Source organism: Bison bison, unplaced genomic scaffold, assembly GCF_000754665.1.
Source record: "Bison bison bison isolate TAMUID 2011002044 unplaced genomic scaffold, Bison_UMD1.0 scf7180017864228, whole genome shotgun sequence".
NCBI classification, from domain to species: domain Eukaryota; kingdom Metazoa; phylum Chordata; class Mammalia; order Artiodactyla; family Bovidae; genus Bison; species Bison bison.
Genome location: NW_011494800.1, coordinates 5,694,444 through 5,711,996, shown reverse-complemented (window position 1 = coordinate 5,711,996; position 17,553 = coordinate 5,694,444). Strand labels below are relative to the sequence as shown.

The 17,553-nt window shown below is 36.8% G+C and overlaps 1 protein-coding gene across 2 annotated transcripts in view; it reads right to left on the bottom strand.

Annotated features, from left to right (window-relative positions):
* Positions 1-3,432: 3,432 nt before the first annotated feature.
* Positions 3,433-17,553, bottom strand: part of COPS4 (COP9 signalosome subunit 4) — a 39,350-nt gene continuing 25,229 nt past the window's right edge. Inside the window, exons 7-10 of one of the 2 annotated variants that reach the window (XM_010845947.1) lie at positions 15,774-15,944; positions 11,834-11,949; positions 10,101-10,185; positions 3,433-3,956 (exon numbers count right to left, since the gene is read on the bottom strand). In XM_010845947.1, coding sequence (XP_010844249.1) covers positions 3,823-3,956; positions 10,101-10,185; positions 11,834-11,949; positions 15,774-15,944 — 506 coding nt within the window. In that variant the 3' untranslated portion in view covers positions 3,433-3,822. The remainder of the gene's footprint in view (positions 3,957-10,100; positions 10,186-11,833; positions 11,950-15,773; positions 15,945-17,553) is intronic. The other variant, XM_010845948.1, reaches the window with a different exon arrangement.

Below are 17,553 nucleotides of genomic sequence, written 5' to 3'. Positions count from 1 at the left end.
TGTTGTCCCCTTCTCCTCCTGCCTTCAATCTTTCCCAGCATCAGGGTCTTTTCCAAGGAGTCACTTCTATGCATCAGATGGTCAAAGTATTGGAGTTTCAGCTTCAGCATCAGTCCTTCCAATGAATATTCAGGACTGATTTCCTTTAGGATTGACTGGTTTGATCTCCTTGCAGTCCAAAGGACTCTCAAGAGTTTTCTCCAACACCACAGTTCAAAAGCATTAATTCTTCGGCACTTTCTTTATGGTCCAAATCTCACATCCATATATGACTACTGGAAAAACCATAGCTTTGACTATACGGACCTTTGTCAGCAAAGTAACGTCTCCATTTTTTGATATGCTGTCTGGGTTGGTCATAGCTTTTCTTGCAAGGAGCAAACGTCTTTAATTTCATGGCTGCAGTCACCATCTGCAGCCAATCTGTATTTAAGGTTAACTTTCTTTTCTGGTCTTACGGCATCAACCAGGACTTACAATACAATGTTCAATAAGAGTGGTGAGGGAATTCCCTGGCAGCCCAGTAGTTAGGACTCTGTGCTTTCGGTGCCAAGGGTGCAGGTTGAATTACTGGTGAGGGATTCCACAAGCCCCCAGGCATGGCCAAAAAAATTGGAGTGGTGAGAGTGGACAGCTTTGCCTTATTCCTGATCTTAGGGGGAAAGAATCTAGCAATCTAGTTTCTCACCATTATGATGTTAGCTATAAGGTTTTTGTACATATTCTTTATTGAGGAAATTCCTCTGTATTCCTAGTTTTTTGAAATTTTTTTTATCATGAATAGGTGTTGGGTTTTACAACACATGTATAATTTTTTTTTAATTAAAATTGAAAAAAATTTAAAAAAAATGCTTTTTCTGTACTTATTGATATGATCAAAGAACTTTTCTTCTATAGCTTATAGATGTGATGAAATATATTAATTGATTTTTTAATGTTGAACAATTTATATACCTAGAATAAATCCCACTTGGTCATGGCATATAATTCTTTTTATGTATTGCTGGATCTGACTCACTAATATTTTGTTAAGAATTTTTGCATCTATATTCATGATAGATACAGAACTGCAGTTTTCCTTTCTTGTAAAATCTTTATCTGGCTTTGGTGGAAGGATGATGCTTGCCTTAAAAAAAAAAAATGAATGAAGAAGGGTTCTGTATGCTTCTGTTTTCTGAGATTGTAGAGAATTGGTATGATTTCTTCCTTAAATGTTTGATAAAATTCAGTAGTGAACTCATCTGGGCCCAGTGCTTTCCGGTATGGAAGGTTATTAAATATTAATTTTAAAAATTTAACAGTTATAGGCCTGTTCAGATTATTTCTTGTGAGAATTGGTAGATATCGCTCATAGAATTGGTCCGTATAATCTAAGTTATCAAAATTATCAGCATAGAGCTATTTATAATGGTCCTTAATTATTCCTCTAATCTTCATAGGATCTGTAGTTATGACTCCATTTCTTTTTTTTAATTTTTTTTATTTTTTAAGTTTTTTTCTTTTTTTTTAAATTTTATTTTTAAACTTTCCCCTTTATTTCTGATATTAGTAATTTGTGCCTTCTCTTTTTATCTTAGTCTGGCTAGAGTTAACCATTTTATTCATGTTTTCAAAGAAACAGGTTTTGATTTCATTGATTTTCTCTTATTAACTTCCTGTTTTCAAGTTTCACTGATTTACACTCTACTCTGATTTTTATTATTTCATCCCTTCTGCTTACTTTGGATTTAATTTTCTTTTTTTCTAGTTTCCTCTTGTGGAAGCTTATTGATTTTAGATCTTTCTTCTTTCCTAACACATGCACTGCATCCCACAAATTTTGATAAGTTGTATTTTCATTTAGTTCAAAATATTTTCTTCTTGAGATTTCTTCTTTAATCTGCATGTTATTTAGAAGTATGTTGTTTAATCTTCAAGTTTTGTGGAAATTTCCAGCTATGTTTCTGTTATTTTCAGTTTCATTTCATTGTGGTCAGAGAGCATAAAATTTTATGATTTCTGTTCTTTTTAACTTGGTAAGGTGTGTTTTCTGACCCAGGGTATGGTCTACTCTGGTGAATCTTCTATGTGAACTCGAGTGTACTGTTGTTGGATGTCGTTTAGAAATATCAGATTAGATCCAGTTGACTGATGGTGCTGTTGAGTTCAACTACGTACTTAGTAACTTTCTGCCTGCTCAACTGTCCACTGCTGAGAGAATGGTGCTGACATTTTCAAGTATAGTGGATTCATCTATTTCTCTTTGCAGTTTTATCACTTTTTGCCTCACATTTTTTGTTGTTGATGCTCTGGTTTTAATTAAAAATACTGTGATTCCATTTTCTCCATCCTTTCTTAGTGTACCAATTATATACATTCCTAAAATTTTATAGTTCTGAAATTTCAGTCTCTCTGATTACACTACCCATCTGTCCTTGACATGTTGTCTAAAGTTAAAAAAAAAATTTTGTTGTTTAGTTGCTAAGTTGTGTCACAAGTAGGCTAACAGGGACTGAAATTATGCAGCTGGCTTTTCCCCAGGTCAGATAAGGCCTTGGTAGAGTAATCTCCTTCAGAGGGCAGGCCTTTGTCATGGAAAATGATCTGGAAGTATTTCAAAATAGTTGCTTTCTCCTCCCCTGAAACACAAGAGGATCCCTCATCTTAATCATGAGAACTTCCTGGAGTGCCAGGGGGTTTTAACTGTCCTGCCAATCCAAACTTATTGCTATTGTTTCAACCCCATGGGCTGCAGCCCACCAGACTCCTCTGTCCATGGGATTTCCCAGGCAAGAATACTGGAGTGGGTTGCCATTTCCCTCTCCAGGGGATCTTCCCAAAGCAGGGATGTAACCCACATCTCCTGCATTGCAGGCATTCTTTACCACTGAGCCACCACAGAAGTCCTAGTCCATAGTTAGCCTCCAGTAATTTGTCAGTTACCATTTCACTAGTCACCAGTTACTGGCCCACGCTGGTCTGCTCCTGGTAAGCTGACCTCTACTGTGACTCTTTATTTCTCCAGTTTTGGGAGTGGTGGTGTGCCCTGTGACCTCAATTCTCTGGTGGATCTAAGAAAAGGAATTGATTTTTTTCCACCTGTTAAGCCTTTTCTTGTTGTGAGGATGGAGTGACTACTTGAGCTCCTTACATGTTTGAGTTGAAACTGGTAGCTGCCTACAGACTCTTTTTTAAAAGTCCTTCCCCATTTTCTATATGAACGGAGGCTGGAATGATTCTGAGGAGTCTTTGCTGACCCTTCTCTGCTAAATAAAAAATTCTCCACTGTGTGCTCTCAGACTTGGTACAAGTATTTCATGTGCTGACTCTTGGCTCTGTGACTGTGAATACCTAGGGAAGAGGCTTTTTGGCTTATCTTTTCATTTCTTGCATATGGGATAAATAATTGTCTGCTTAAGTGAAAGGGAAAAGGAACAAAACACTATTCACTAATTAAAAACAAAAGTACTACTTTTATTTGGCTCACTTCTCCATTTATTAGAATAACCACATGTGGAGAGGCACAAAGCACTTATTTTTACATGACTACAAAGTTATCACAAATCCCAAACTTCTTAGCCACAGATATTTCACTTACTCTGTTTAAAGAAAAAGCTTTCAAAACATCTGAGTTAGCTTGATACACAGAGACCCTGAATAAATGGGAACTACATATTTTTAAATGCTTGTACTTCCTGCTCTAATAATGTCTTCTTTAAATAGAATCCAGCATAAAAGGGATTGAAATATGTAAGGTCATGATGCAAACGTTTTTGAGAGATAGTGAAATGAATCCGTACAACGTGGAAAAAGATGTAGTGTGCACAGACGGTCTGCAAGGAGTCACTGAGCCATCTGGGCTTCCATGGCTTGTGCTGTCCATTCTGGTGCTGTCTGACTAATTTTCTCCAAAAGGTTATTCACTTGGAAACAGAGTGACTGGATCTGTTTGTCCCATGTTGGCAGGGCTTCTCGTGCTAAAGAAAAAAGGAATAATGTACAAAGCTGAGGTTACTCCTTTGCAACCATAGTGAATGTGAGTTAGAAGACAAAATACACAAACACTGATTTTTAAAAGTTTACTTCAAAACTCTTGGCTGATAAAATTAAACTAATTAAGCAACAGTCAAGAAAAGTACTCCAATCACTGGCACAGAATATAAAACAAAAGAAGACAAAAATACACAAAATAAAACCAACCAAACCACCTCAGCCACAACAGTAAGATGACTTCACTGAAGTTAAAGTACCTCACTCAGTTTATACCTTAAGATCCACTGGAGAAGGGATAGGCTACCCACTCCAGTATTCTTGGGCTTCCCTTGTGGCTCAGTTGGTAAAAAATCTGCCTGCAATGCAGGAGACATGGGTTTGATCCCTGGAGTGGGAAGATCCCCTGGAGAAGGGAAAGGCTACCCACGCCAGTATTCTGGCCTAGAGAATTCCATGGACTGTATAGTCTGTGGGGTCACAAAGAGTCGGAGAGGACTGAGTGACTTTCTTTCTTTCACTTTATACCTTCATAAGACACTGCCACCTACTGGGGAAAGTAAGCCACGCTGTCTCTGCTGCTGCTAAGTCACTTCAGTCATGTCTGACTCTGTGTGACCCCATAGAGGGCAGCCACCAGGCTCCCTGGTCCCTGGGATTCTACTGGACTCTAAACAATATTTTAATATTTAAACTCCAAACAAAAAACTTCATGATCTAGCACGCTTTTCTCTGCACGGCAATCTGCAGTTAGAAATGAAAAACTAGGGAGCAAGCTCCATCCAAAACAGCACCAACACTTACACATTTGGGCACAGAATTAATGAAGGGAAAAAAAACTACAAAATCTGAATAAAGGACATAAAATAACTTGAGCAGATACAAATCACATTTCCAGATGGAAAGATGTAATATCTTAAAAATATCAGTCCTTTTCTATTAATACATAAATTTAAAGAAATTTCCAAGACAATCCCCCCTTTCTCTGTTTTGCTTCCTGAACAAGATAAAATTACTAAAGTTAATATGGAAAAACTGATGTTTGAGAATAGCCAAAATAATTTTGAAAATTGAAAACAGGGGCAGGATTATAGTATATCTACACAACTAAGTATTATTCAGCCTTAAAAAGGAATGAAGTACTGACTACATGTTATAACATTAGTGAAACTTGAAAATACTACATCATGTGAAAGAAGCTAAAAGGTCACATATTGTATGGTTTCATTTGTATCAAATATGCAGAACAGGTAAATGCATAGAGACAACAGAAATGAGCTGCTAAGGGGCTGGAGAGAGAGAGGTATGAGGAGCAAGTGCTTAAGGGGCATGGGGCTTCTTTTTGAGAAGATAAAACTGTTCTGGAATCAGGCAGAGATGTTGGTTGTACAACACTGTAAACATACTAAATGATACTGAATGATTAATCTCACATATGTGAATCTCAACTCAATTAAAAAATAGTAGTGGAGGGATAGGGTCTGCTCTATCAACAGTAAAATCTATTATAAATTTATTACCTAATATTGTTACAGATCCACGGAACTGAAAAGAGTACAGAAAGAGATCCAAACTAATTTGTGAAACCTGGGTGTGTGCCAAGTCACTTCAGTCATGTCCGACTCTTTGCAACCCCGAGGACTGTAGCCCACCAGGCTCCTCTGCCCATAGGATTCTCCGGGCAATAATACTGGAGCAGGTTGCCTTGTCCTACTCCACGGGATCTTCCCAACCCAGGGATCAAACCCGTGTCTCTTACATTTCCTGCACTGGCAGTCGAGTTCTTTACAACTAGCATCACGCGAAACCTAATACACTCCAAAGATCAGAAAGGATGTTTTATTTAATAAATGATACTCACATAATTGGCAGTCTATCTTTAAAAAAAAAAACAGCTGGACCATGACTTAAAATTATACACAAAAATGAACTACAGACTGAATTTGTAAATATAAAACAACAAATAAAACATTAAAGAAACTTTAAATATTAATTTAACCCCAAAGTGAAGGAGACTTTCTTACTCAATACAGAAAGCACAAAAGTCATAAAATTAAAAATGGACATATTTGGCTGTAAAAAAAGCTTTTAAATGTGTCTGGGGTTAGGGTTTATGGTACACATTGCCTAATAGAAACACAACTAATAGAATGAGAAAAGTATCTGTAACATTGATACAGGAAAGGTATGGAAAAGAAAGGAAGGAAATGTGTAAGAAAAAATAACGTCAATTCACAGATGAGAAAATGCTAATGACCAATACATGGAAAGATTTAAACATCACCAGTGCCAAGGAAATGTACAGTAAGACAATAATGTGGTATTTCCCCCCAACAACTGGCAAAAGATAAAAAGAAAAAGAATATCCAATTGTTAAAGATTCATTCTCTCATGTTGGTGGAAGTGTAAATGGCTACAGCTTTCTGAAAAACAAACTGGTAGTAGCTATTAATCAAAATACATACATCCTCTGAAGCATCAAAGTATGTAACTTCTGAGACTTCATTCTAGAGAACTAAGTGTCCCAGGATTTAAAGATTTGCACAAGGAAAGCACCCGAATGTCTATCAACAGGTGAATAGTTGAACTCCATGAAGTAACTACACAACTATTAAAACAAATAAATTAGATTTTGTATCTAGTGACTTGAAATATGTTCATGGTATATTAACTTAAAAAAAAAAACACCACTTTGTAGAATACTATGTACTTTAAGGTAGGACACCATTTTTTAAAGTCCCTACCTTTTTTTACTTATCTATATAAGCATGTAGAAAGACAGACAAGATTTCAGACTGATACTAGTTGTGCCAGACAGGTGGGGTTAGAGGAATGCAAGAGAAAGTGAAAAGATATTACAGACTCTTCCTTTAGTCATTGGTGTAATATTTACTTCTTAATAAGAACAGACTTACCACTGTAATTTTTTTAATCTAAGAAAATTAGAAAGGAAAATATTCCATATTCTATCAAGTTGGCAGACATTAATTTAAATTGTTCTTTTACTTGGTTACCCCTCTGTTATACTATTCATCATATACTGTATTTGTTAATTTAATAATTATTTATTTACCACTTACAATAGGCAGGGCACTGGAAAAGATGTTGGACATACCATGGAGAATAAGAAACACTTAATATTGATCACTAGGAAGCTGAGCTTGGTAACAGAAACAGGCATTTAGACAAAGAGCTACAGAAATGGAAATAATTATAATTAATGCTAGCAAGAAATTCAGGGTGACAAGAACATATAACTTAGAGCTATTCCTAATCTGAGGAGTCAGGAAAATCATTATTGATTAATGCTGTTGAAACTAAGACACGGGGACAAACAGAAGATGACTGGAGAGGCTGGCTGTGGAGGGATGGCTATTCTGCAATGTCTGATGTGGGAAGGAACTTACAATGATGGAGAAAACAAAAAGACCTGTGGGCTGGACTGGAAAGAGAAATTCATAAAGGGTCACGCACGATCTTTTGGAGACTTTGCAGAATTTTACTCTACAAGCAATGGGGAAAGCATTCAACCAGCATGTAATGAAATAGAGTAACACTGAATCATTTGGTGTTTATTTCTTTTTTCTGCCTGTTTGCATTTTTCAAAGATCACAATCACTCTGGCTATAGCAGGGCAATGGGACTAGAAAGGAGTAATTGCAGACATGAGAAAAAAGTTAAGAGGCTATTTCTTAAGCCCAAAAGAGGGTATAGGAGCTTAGAATAGAGTGGTGACAGGAACAAATGAAGAAAAGTATGTAGATTCTAGATACACATAAGACAGAAAGTTGAAAGGATTCTGGGCAGCAAAGAAAAGAAGGGGTAAGGATACGGGGGCTGGAGAAAGTGAACTCTAGTTCTGGAGAGCTGGGTGGTTGTTCTGAGAGGCAGGCAGGGAGGGGAAACGGCAAATGTGGTTTTGGATATGTTCCTTCTGAGATGCCCACGAAGCAGTCAAGTTGGAAACACCTACTTGTCAATTAGAGCTGCTGAGTCTGAGACTCAGACTTACACTAGAAATCTAAGTATTGTCTGCATAGAGATGGATCAATAGGAGTAGATGTACCAGGTTACTAGGGTAACTCAGCAGAGCGAGGAGAAAAAGGCCGAGGAGTAAGTCCTAAGCAGCCCCAATATTTAACTGTAAAGCAGTACAGAGTCTACAGAGATGGCTGGGAGGAATACCTGGAGAAAAAGGAGGAGAAGCAGGAGAACATGGTGAAGGAGATGGACAGAAGTCAAAGGGGTGGGGGGCAATCAAAAAGGAGTAAGTGGTCAACCCTATTCGACATGATGTAAAGCCAAGATGAAGCCTGAAAGATATAAGGATTTTTACTAAAATGGAAGAGACCCGAGTATGTTTAAATATTGATAGAAAGAAGCCAACAAAGGTGGGGGGGGGGGGGGGAGGATGAAAATGGACAAAATAATTGCTAAGCTCAAGTTCTTTAAAAAGGTTTCTGTTGGGGGTAAGGAGTGGCAGAGTTCAGAGAAGGGATCTCAAGTGGAAGAACTAGAAAGAGAGATGGAATCCATCTCCAGTATAACATGAAAGAAGAAAAAGACAAAATTCACTCTATATTTAACATTCAGGAGTTTATAAATCTGATAAAGTTAAGATAATTTCATATGAATAGCTTTTTTTCTTCTCCCTATGAATAGGAAACGCAGTTTTTTCCTGAGTGAAGGAGGACAAAAGTCAGAGATTTAGGAAACTGAAATCTGAAACAGTCACTGCAGAGGAGGGAAAAAGAGTGGACTAGAGAAATGTATGAAGAATCCCAGGCAGTGTTGAGAACCCAGGATCCTGGATCTGCAGCGGTATCAATCAATCTGGGACTCTAGACTCTTCTCCAGCAACACTAGTTCAGCTACTCAAGGACAGGCCTGGAAAAGCTGAAGGATGGGGTCATTCAAGGTGAAGACCGGCTGGACAGCAGGAACAAAGTTAGCAGGCAAGTGGTCTGGGGCCTCTGAGAAAGAGTAACTGAAATGATGAACCATGAACTCTAAGCTGGATAAGAAGAACAGCAAAACTTTAAAAAGGGAGACGTCCCTGAAGGTTCTGTGGTAAGACTCTGTACTCCCAATGCAGGGGACCTGGGTTCAATCCCTGGTCAGGGAACTAGATCCCACATGCCATAACTAAAGAGTTCATATGCTGCAACTTAAAAAAAGAAAAAAAAAAAGATCCTGCATGCCACAACGAGGCACAGCCAATATATAAACAACTGAGACCTGGCACAGCCAAATATAAACAACTTTTTAAAATAATAAAATAAATTAAAAGAATTTTAAAGGGCTAGGATGACGGGAGGAAAGTGAAAGTCACAGATGGAAGGCTCCAGCGCAGTCAAGGAAGAGGTAAAGCAGACGTACCTGAGAAAGACCACTAAAAAGGCTGAGGAAAGGCCATGGCCAGAGGTGGGTATTTCAAGTTACAACTGTCCAAGCAGAATGGTTCTGGTGCAGTAAGGTCCAGGGCACAAATGAGGTGGGAAGACGGGCTGCGGAGGTTTTAAGACAAACGAGAAAGTCGCGAGATCTACTTATCTGTCTGCCTCCATCAGTTTAGTGAGCTGTTGATAGGAAATGCAACTGTCCTCTCTACACGCCCGTTACATGGTATGTAGTCAATAAATCTTTGGTGAGTAAATGAATGAATATAACAATTCCAGTTTCAATTTTTCCTCCTTGCGTTTGGACTGCAAGGAGACCAAACTAGTCAATCCTAAAGGAAAGCTCCAATACTTTGGCCACCTGATGCGAAGAACTGACTCACTGGAAAAGTCCCTGATGCTGGGAAAGATTGAAGGCAGGAAAAGGGGATGATAGAGGATGAGATGGTTGGATGGCATCACCAACTCGATGGACATGAGTGTGAGCAAGCTCCTGCTGATGGTGAAGGATGGGAAACCTGGCATGCTGCAGTCCATGGGGTCACAAAGAGTCGGACCCGACTGAGTGACTGAACAACAACAACAACAACAATTTCTCTGAGAAATAAGTTCACTCCAGTAGTAAGATTCTGGGTCAAAGGATAATGCTCGGCAATTGCTCACTCAGCATGTTTTAATCACAAATACACAACACTGTCATTTCATCATGCTATAACCAAGCAAACTTCTTACTTTCAAAATGAACTATTCCATCAATCTGATCAATAAATCCATTCATACGTCCTTCTGTGATCATTTGTGATGCTATCTTTTCTGCCTGTTTAAAACAAAAAAAAACTCTTAGACATTTTAATTATCATATTGAGTTATTCACACATGCTCATCAACAGAACTGAAAGCTTTTGGGTTAGCTGACCATCACTAAGCCTTATGTATGCGTTCATCTGCCGTTCGTTACAAGAACAAATCTTGTAAATCTGCCTATTTAATCCCCCAATTCTTTCTGGGTACAATCCATTATTTTACGCTAACTGGGATCTGTTTCTCTTGTAAGATTTTGAACAAGCACCTAGCCCTCTTAGCAATTTTTCTCTCTGCTCAAAATCAAACTCACAATTTTTCTTCTCTCTGGGATCCAAACCTCAAAAAAATCCTTAGCTTTTCTTATTCTATTTCATTTCAGTTTTCACATTATTACCCCCAAAACTATTTAAGACAGTAGTTTTTTTGAAGGAAAAACTGAAAGTAGGAAGACTGTTCAAATTTAACAGGGAAATGAAAGGACTTAAAAAACAATTAAAGGGGAGCAGAAGGTCCTCTAATTCCTAAAGACATACTTCATGTTTACTGTCTGTTAAGAAAACTGGGTTGTGACAGTCTTTATAGTAATTCTGATCATGTTCATAATCAACCCTAATTCACTCCTGAACAGACTGTGACTAGCATTTACTGCTAAAAATATATTCACTTCCCTTAGTCTCAGCAAGGAGTCATACCTCAAAGCCTAAGAAGAAAGCATCTATTAATGGTAACTAAAGGCCTGGTTCCAAAATGGTTCCACTGCCTTTACTGTGTATTAAATGCATACATGTAAAGGAACTGTGTTAGTAAAATTTTAATTTAGTATTTTCTAACAGATTAAAGGGGATGTGACCATAACTGCATGACTTTAAGGTCTACAAGTTAGTAAAAGTAAGGTTGATTGCTTGCTTTGGTTATTTAAAATTAAGAGAATGTTTTCTAGATGACACTGGAAATACCCTCTAAATAACACCGACACTTGTCCAGAATTTATACATAGCCAACCAAACCTTATCATGACTAAGAATGAAGTCAACTCCCTAATAATGCAGCCAACTTCTTAAGTTAAATCAACCACAGAAGTTACAACAGAATAGCTTATAGTATTACCATAGTCATTAAAGGGCAGGAAAAAGAATTGAGGCAAATGTTAGTTAAAAATCAGAAACCACTCTGAAGTGGATTTGAACAGATATGAAACAAAGATATTCTTACAAAATGGGAATCATAACCTGGAACCCCTTTAAGATTTCCATTCTAGGTCACTTTACCATGAATTACAACTTAAAAAAAATCCAAAACCAAAGATAATTAATTCCATTATAGTACTATTTTAACACTCAGATAATTTACTTGCATTTATCTGAGGCTTTTTATGTATATTTTTATTGCATACATACAATGCATACAATATTTACCGATTATAGTCCTCCCTCAATATCAGTCCTGGGGGATTGGTTCCATGAGGGCCCTGTCTACCAAAATCCACGGAGGCTCCAGACCCTTACATAAAATGGAGTAGTACAATGAATACAGCTGGCCCCCTCCATATCCACAAATTTTTCATCCACAGTTATTAAGGTCCAACTGTATGTATTTTATTTTCTCTTTGTATCAATGATTTAGTCTAACTTCCTTTTTATGTATTGGAAATAAGAAAATACCTTAGCTGCAGGAATCTCTAAAAGGGCTCCAAGTTCTTCAAAGGTAATATTATTATATAATTTGCTTGCAGACAATAAATTGTGTTCAATAACAGCTCTGTCCAAGATGCTAGAACCTTAAATATAAATAAGAAAGTTATAATTTTGAAACTAGGTTTACACTCTCAAAAGACGCATCTTTTTTAAAATAAATTTTTCCAGACATGTAATAATTCATAATCATTGTCTTTATTCTTATCAACATTTTAAAAGCAACCAAGATGCACTAATTGGTACATTTGGAATCATACAATTAAATAAAAATAACATTTAGAAGATGACTGGCAAGTAGTTACTTATTAGCTGAACAGATTTAGTCCTCTGGATTTGGGGTTTCTGGATTTCTGGATTTGCTTCCTTGGACTAGTTAGCAGCTTCATTGCCTTCTCTTCTCTTGCTATAAGCACAAATTTGATCAGCAAGCAGCAGCAAAACATGATCAGCAAGCAGCAGCAAAACAATCATACAACCTGTTCTGTAAGGTTGATAAGTCAAAACATACAGAGCAATGGGACTGTCTCTATTCCTCTGGGCACTGCACAAGCACTGTACTGAGGCAAATGTGAGAAATGTTTGGAAGCCAAGATCCCCTCATGAGATATCAGGCATAGGATCTTCCCCTAAGAAGGATAAAACGGCCTGACAGAGTTCTGGACCTAAGGCCCCATCCTCAAAGTGTTAGACTGCTGGGCTCACCCGATTCTTTTTTTCCCTTTTATTGAGATATAATTAACATGTAACATTGTATTCATTTAAAGTGTATAACACAGTGAGTTGATATATGTACATAATGTGAAATGATCATCACCAGTTTAGTTAACTAGTGTCATCACCTCACAGTTACAATTTTTTTCTTGTGATGAGGACTTTTAAGATCTACTCTTAGCCACTTTCCAATATAAAGACCTAAATAAATAGGAAAATATGGAAGATTTAATATTGTTAATTCCCCAAATTGATCTACAGGCTCAGTGCGGTCCCTAACAAAATCCCAGCTGGCTTCTTCACAGAAATTGACAAACATCTTAAAATTCACATGGAAATTCAAAGGACCCAGAGGAGCCAAAACAATGTTGAAAAAGAACAAAGCTGGAAGGCTCAAAATTTCTGATTTTCTGATTTCAAATTTTCTGATTTTACTACTGAGACACAGTAATCAAGACTGGGGAATTCTGGTGTGAGGACAGACATAAGAATAAGGGAACGGAATTTAGAGTCCAGAAATAAACTCACACTTACAGTCAATTGATTGCCAACAAAGATGCCAAGGTAATTCAGTGGGGAAATAAGAGTCCAGCAAATGGTGCTAGGACAACTGAATATTCACAGGCAAAGTAAAGTTGGACCCCTACTTCACACCACATACAAAAATTAATTTAACATTAATCAAAGACCTAAAGGTAAGTGCTGCAATTATAGAAGAAAACAGAGCAACTTTTTATGACCCTGGATTAGGCAACAGCCTTTTAGATACAACACTTAAAGCACAAGCAACAAAAGAAAAAAACATAAATTGGATTTCTTAAAAATCAATAACTTTTGGGTTTCAAAAGATACCATCAACAGTGAAGAAACAACACATACAATGGGAGAAGATACTTATCTGGCAATGATAACATCTAGAATATATAAGAATTCACACAATTTAATAATAAAAAAACAACCCAATTTAAAAGTGGCCAATAAGCATATGAAAAGGTGTTCAACATCATTAAGCCCTCAGGGAAATGCAAGTCAAAACCATAACAAGATACCACACTTCATACCCACTAGGATGACTAGTGGGTAGGAAGACAATCAAAAAGACAGATAATAACAACTGTGGGAGAAAACATGGAGAAGATGGAACCCGCACACACAGGAATGTAAACTAGAGGAAAACAGTCTGGCAGCTCCTCAAAAGACTAAACATAGTTACCATGCTGCTGTTGCTATTCAGCTGCCCAGTCATGTCGAGCTCTTTGTGAGCCCATGGACTGCAGCACACCTCTTTATCAGTTGATGGACATTTAGGTTGTTTTTGCTATTAATAAGGCTGTTGTGAACATTCATGTAAAAGTTTTTGTACAGACATTAGCTACCATATGACCCAGTAATTCCACTGCTAGATATATATCCAAGAGAATTAAAAATTTTTAAAATTAAAAACCTATGTCCATATAAAAACTTTTACATGAATGTTCACAACAGAATCTGAATGTCCATCAACTGATGAAATAAAATGAGGTAACACAATGTTACTTGGCAATAAAAGTGAATGAAGTACTGATACACACTACAACGCAGATGAACCTTGGAAACATCAAGCTAAGTGAAAGAAGCCAGTCACAAGAGATCACATCTTGTATGATTCCATTTATATGAAATGATCAGAACAGGCAAATCTACAGGGCAGAAAATAGCTTAGCAGTAACACTGCAAAACCCTGGGAATATACCAAAACCACTGAATTGTAATAACAACAACAACACTATGTCTCAAGATTGCTAGCCTAGGCGTTGTAATGACAATAAACAAAGATGGCCACGAAAAATAAAGTAACAAAGGCTAAAATGGAAGAAGAAGACAAAATGCCTGTCCTATATACACAGTCTCCTGTGAGAAATTTGAAAATCATTTGCATTCTCAGAGATCCTAGTTAGAATCCCTCATTTTAGAAGAGTAATCTAATTTTATTTTTTCTTTCTTTGGCCAGAAAACACAAAGTCAAATCTGAAGTTTAATTATATCAGTTCTAGAAACTTTTTCTTATTTATTTAGCTTTTATCAGATAACTTCCTGCAAAAGAATTTATTAAAGTTACTCAGAATACACAGGAGACAAGAAAACTTGAAATTAAAAAAGAAAAGAATAGCAATGGTCAAAACATACCCATTACAGGTGGGCTACAAGTTTAATTTTTTAAACTTTCTAGCAGCCTATCAAATTAAGAAAATCAATCAGTTTATCAACTCACATTACTTAAATCAAGTGCTTGGAGAATCACAACTAATCCTAAGACCGAAATGGAATTTTTCTCACTATCTTCATAAAGAATATCCTATAGAATAAATTATCTCCTTTAGACAGATAATTATTTGTTTCTTAATGTACAATTAAATAAAAGAAATTCAATAGGTCAATATAATTGCTTCAGTAAATCTGGGAACTAGGGCAGTGACTGGTGAGGTGTATATATATACCTTTTTGCCAAATCTTACATAAATAATTGTATACAGCTAGATTCTCTTCAATATGGGATGACAGTGAATCCAAGGCAATGAGTTTGACAAATCTGCGTGTCTGTCTTAACCTTTTCCATATTTCTAGCGGTCTACATCTATATTTTTAGTCATGTGTGATACTGTTGTAAGCTACCTTAAAATCTCTATAGATAAACATACTTAAAATTACTGATGTATGAACAAGCATCTATTAAAAATTCTTTCCCAGCAAAGACAGTCTGACTTAAGCAAATAGTAGGAAACACAACACCAAGTTCTATTCTTATTGGAAACACTTACCCCTTAATAAGCTTGCGCAAGCTACTGTGCCAAATTTTGCTCTATCTAAAATAGGACTGGGTAATTATGCTCTGCTACAAACTGATGTTTAAAATTCATTAAGGTACTTACCAAATGGTTTGAGTTTAAAAAAAATCGGGTGCTATAAGCCTAGCCTATAATTCTTCTGCCTTTTCAGTTTCCAAAAAAATATTCCAAAAAATGCTTTCCAGTAGGTCTACCCTTATATTCCAAACTCATATCCATGTATGATATTCATCTTCAATCAATATTCATTTTTTATCAAGTACTAGACAAAAATATTACAGAAAGATATCAAGACTCTTCAAATTTAACATATGTTCCACTAGTGTGACCTTAATATTCACTACCACATACTTATAAGAAGCAGTCATTACCATCAGCTGTAGTTGCTTTCTGGTGAGGCATCAGCATGGCAGCAAATTCTTGAAGTTGGTTTCCTCTGATGATCCTATCTAGGTACATTTTCTCTAGGATTCCATAAGCAGCAAGCTGTTGGCACCTTTCATCCTTAAAAAGAGTAGCTAGCATCCGAGAACGCTGCTGTCCTGAGGGAAACAAGCAAGCATCAGACATTCTCACTCTTCTTTCAATGAAAAACAATCTTTCTTAGGACCCCATTTTGCCTACTAAAATATACAGCTGATCCTCATTATTTGTAGTAGCTATGTCCTATAAAGTCGCTGCCAACACTGAATTAGTGAATACCCAACTGCTGCTCCTAGGGTTGACACAGGATTAGGTTCCTCTGAGCCCCTGGTCACAGCATTTTTCTCAACTGGTCAACATGTAATCTTGTCTTGTGTGTTTGTTTAAAGGCACTTTAATTTATGGCTTACACTATAACTCATGTGAAAGAACTTATCTAACTTAGCACACGTATATTCTCCATAAGACACATCACAGACTTCCCACACTTGAGAACACAAGATAATACTATGACACTATGCTTAGGGACCATTTAAAAACAGCAAAACCATCAACAAATGCATGAAAATGTGAAGAGTATCAAATAGACCACAAAAAAGGACATTTGTTTATAGAAGGAGAGCTGAAACAGTGTAGAACATCACCTTGTTTGACACCAGCTGGAAACAATTTAAGTAGAAGGGCTCAAATTTTTTTCTGCTCTGCACATGTCTACAAATGACTGTAAAAGCACCTCAAGTATTGATTTGGGAGGGGGTGACAAATTTTAGCAAGTAGGTAGATTCACCTACATGGAATCTGGGAATAATAAGGATCAACTCTATATTCATCTGTGAAGACTATGATACACAATCATTCTCTCAGTAGCCAACAGGGACTGGTTCCAAGACTCCCTCATAAATACCAAAACTTGCCAATGCAAAAGTCACTTAAGTAAAATAATGTTCTATTTGCACCACCTTCATACATCCTCCCTTATATTTTAGATCATCTCCAGATTATGTATAATACAATGTACAATGTACATTGTAATGTAATGTAATACAATGTAAATAAAATGTAAATGCTATGTAAATAGTTCTGGCTGGCACCAGCAAATTCAAGTTTTGCTTTTGGAACTTCCTAAAAATTTTTTCCCCAAATATTTTTAATCCATGGGTGGTTGAATCTGCAGATGCAGAACCCATGGATATGGAGAACCAATCATATGCCAAAATGTTACAAATGGTTCAAATTATAGCTAATTGCTATTTTCTTCTTCTTGCTTACTTATATTTCTGTAACAAACATGCATCCTTCTGGTTATAATAAAAAATTGATGAAAGATGAACAAATATTTCTCAGATGGAAAACTTGATTTTCATAGTCTCAATTTATACCTTGAGTACCTTTAAGTGGTGGAAAATCACATGATAACTGATGACATTAAAAAGTGAACTAATGGAAATAAAACTATGAACAGACTTTTTCTTTTTAAATTTATTTTTAGCTCTATATACTGAAAGAGCCTAATGACAATGACATCCAGCATCAGTAAGCATACCTAGTACCCTGATCTTGCTAACCTCATTAAGAAGAACTGCTGCTGCTGCTAAGTCACTTCAGTCGTGTCCGACTCTATGCAACCCCATAGACGGCAGCCCACCAGGCTCCCCTGTCCCTGGGATTCTCCAGGCAAGAACACTGGAGTGGGTTGCCATTTCCTTCTCCAATGCATGAAAGTGAAAA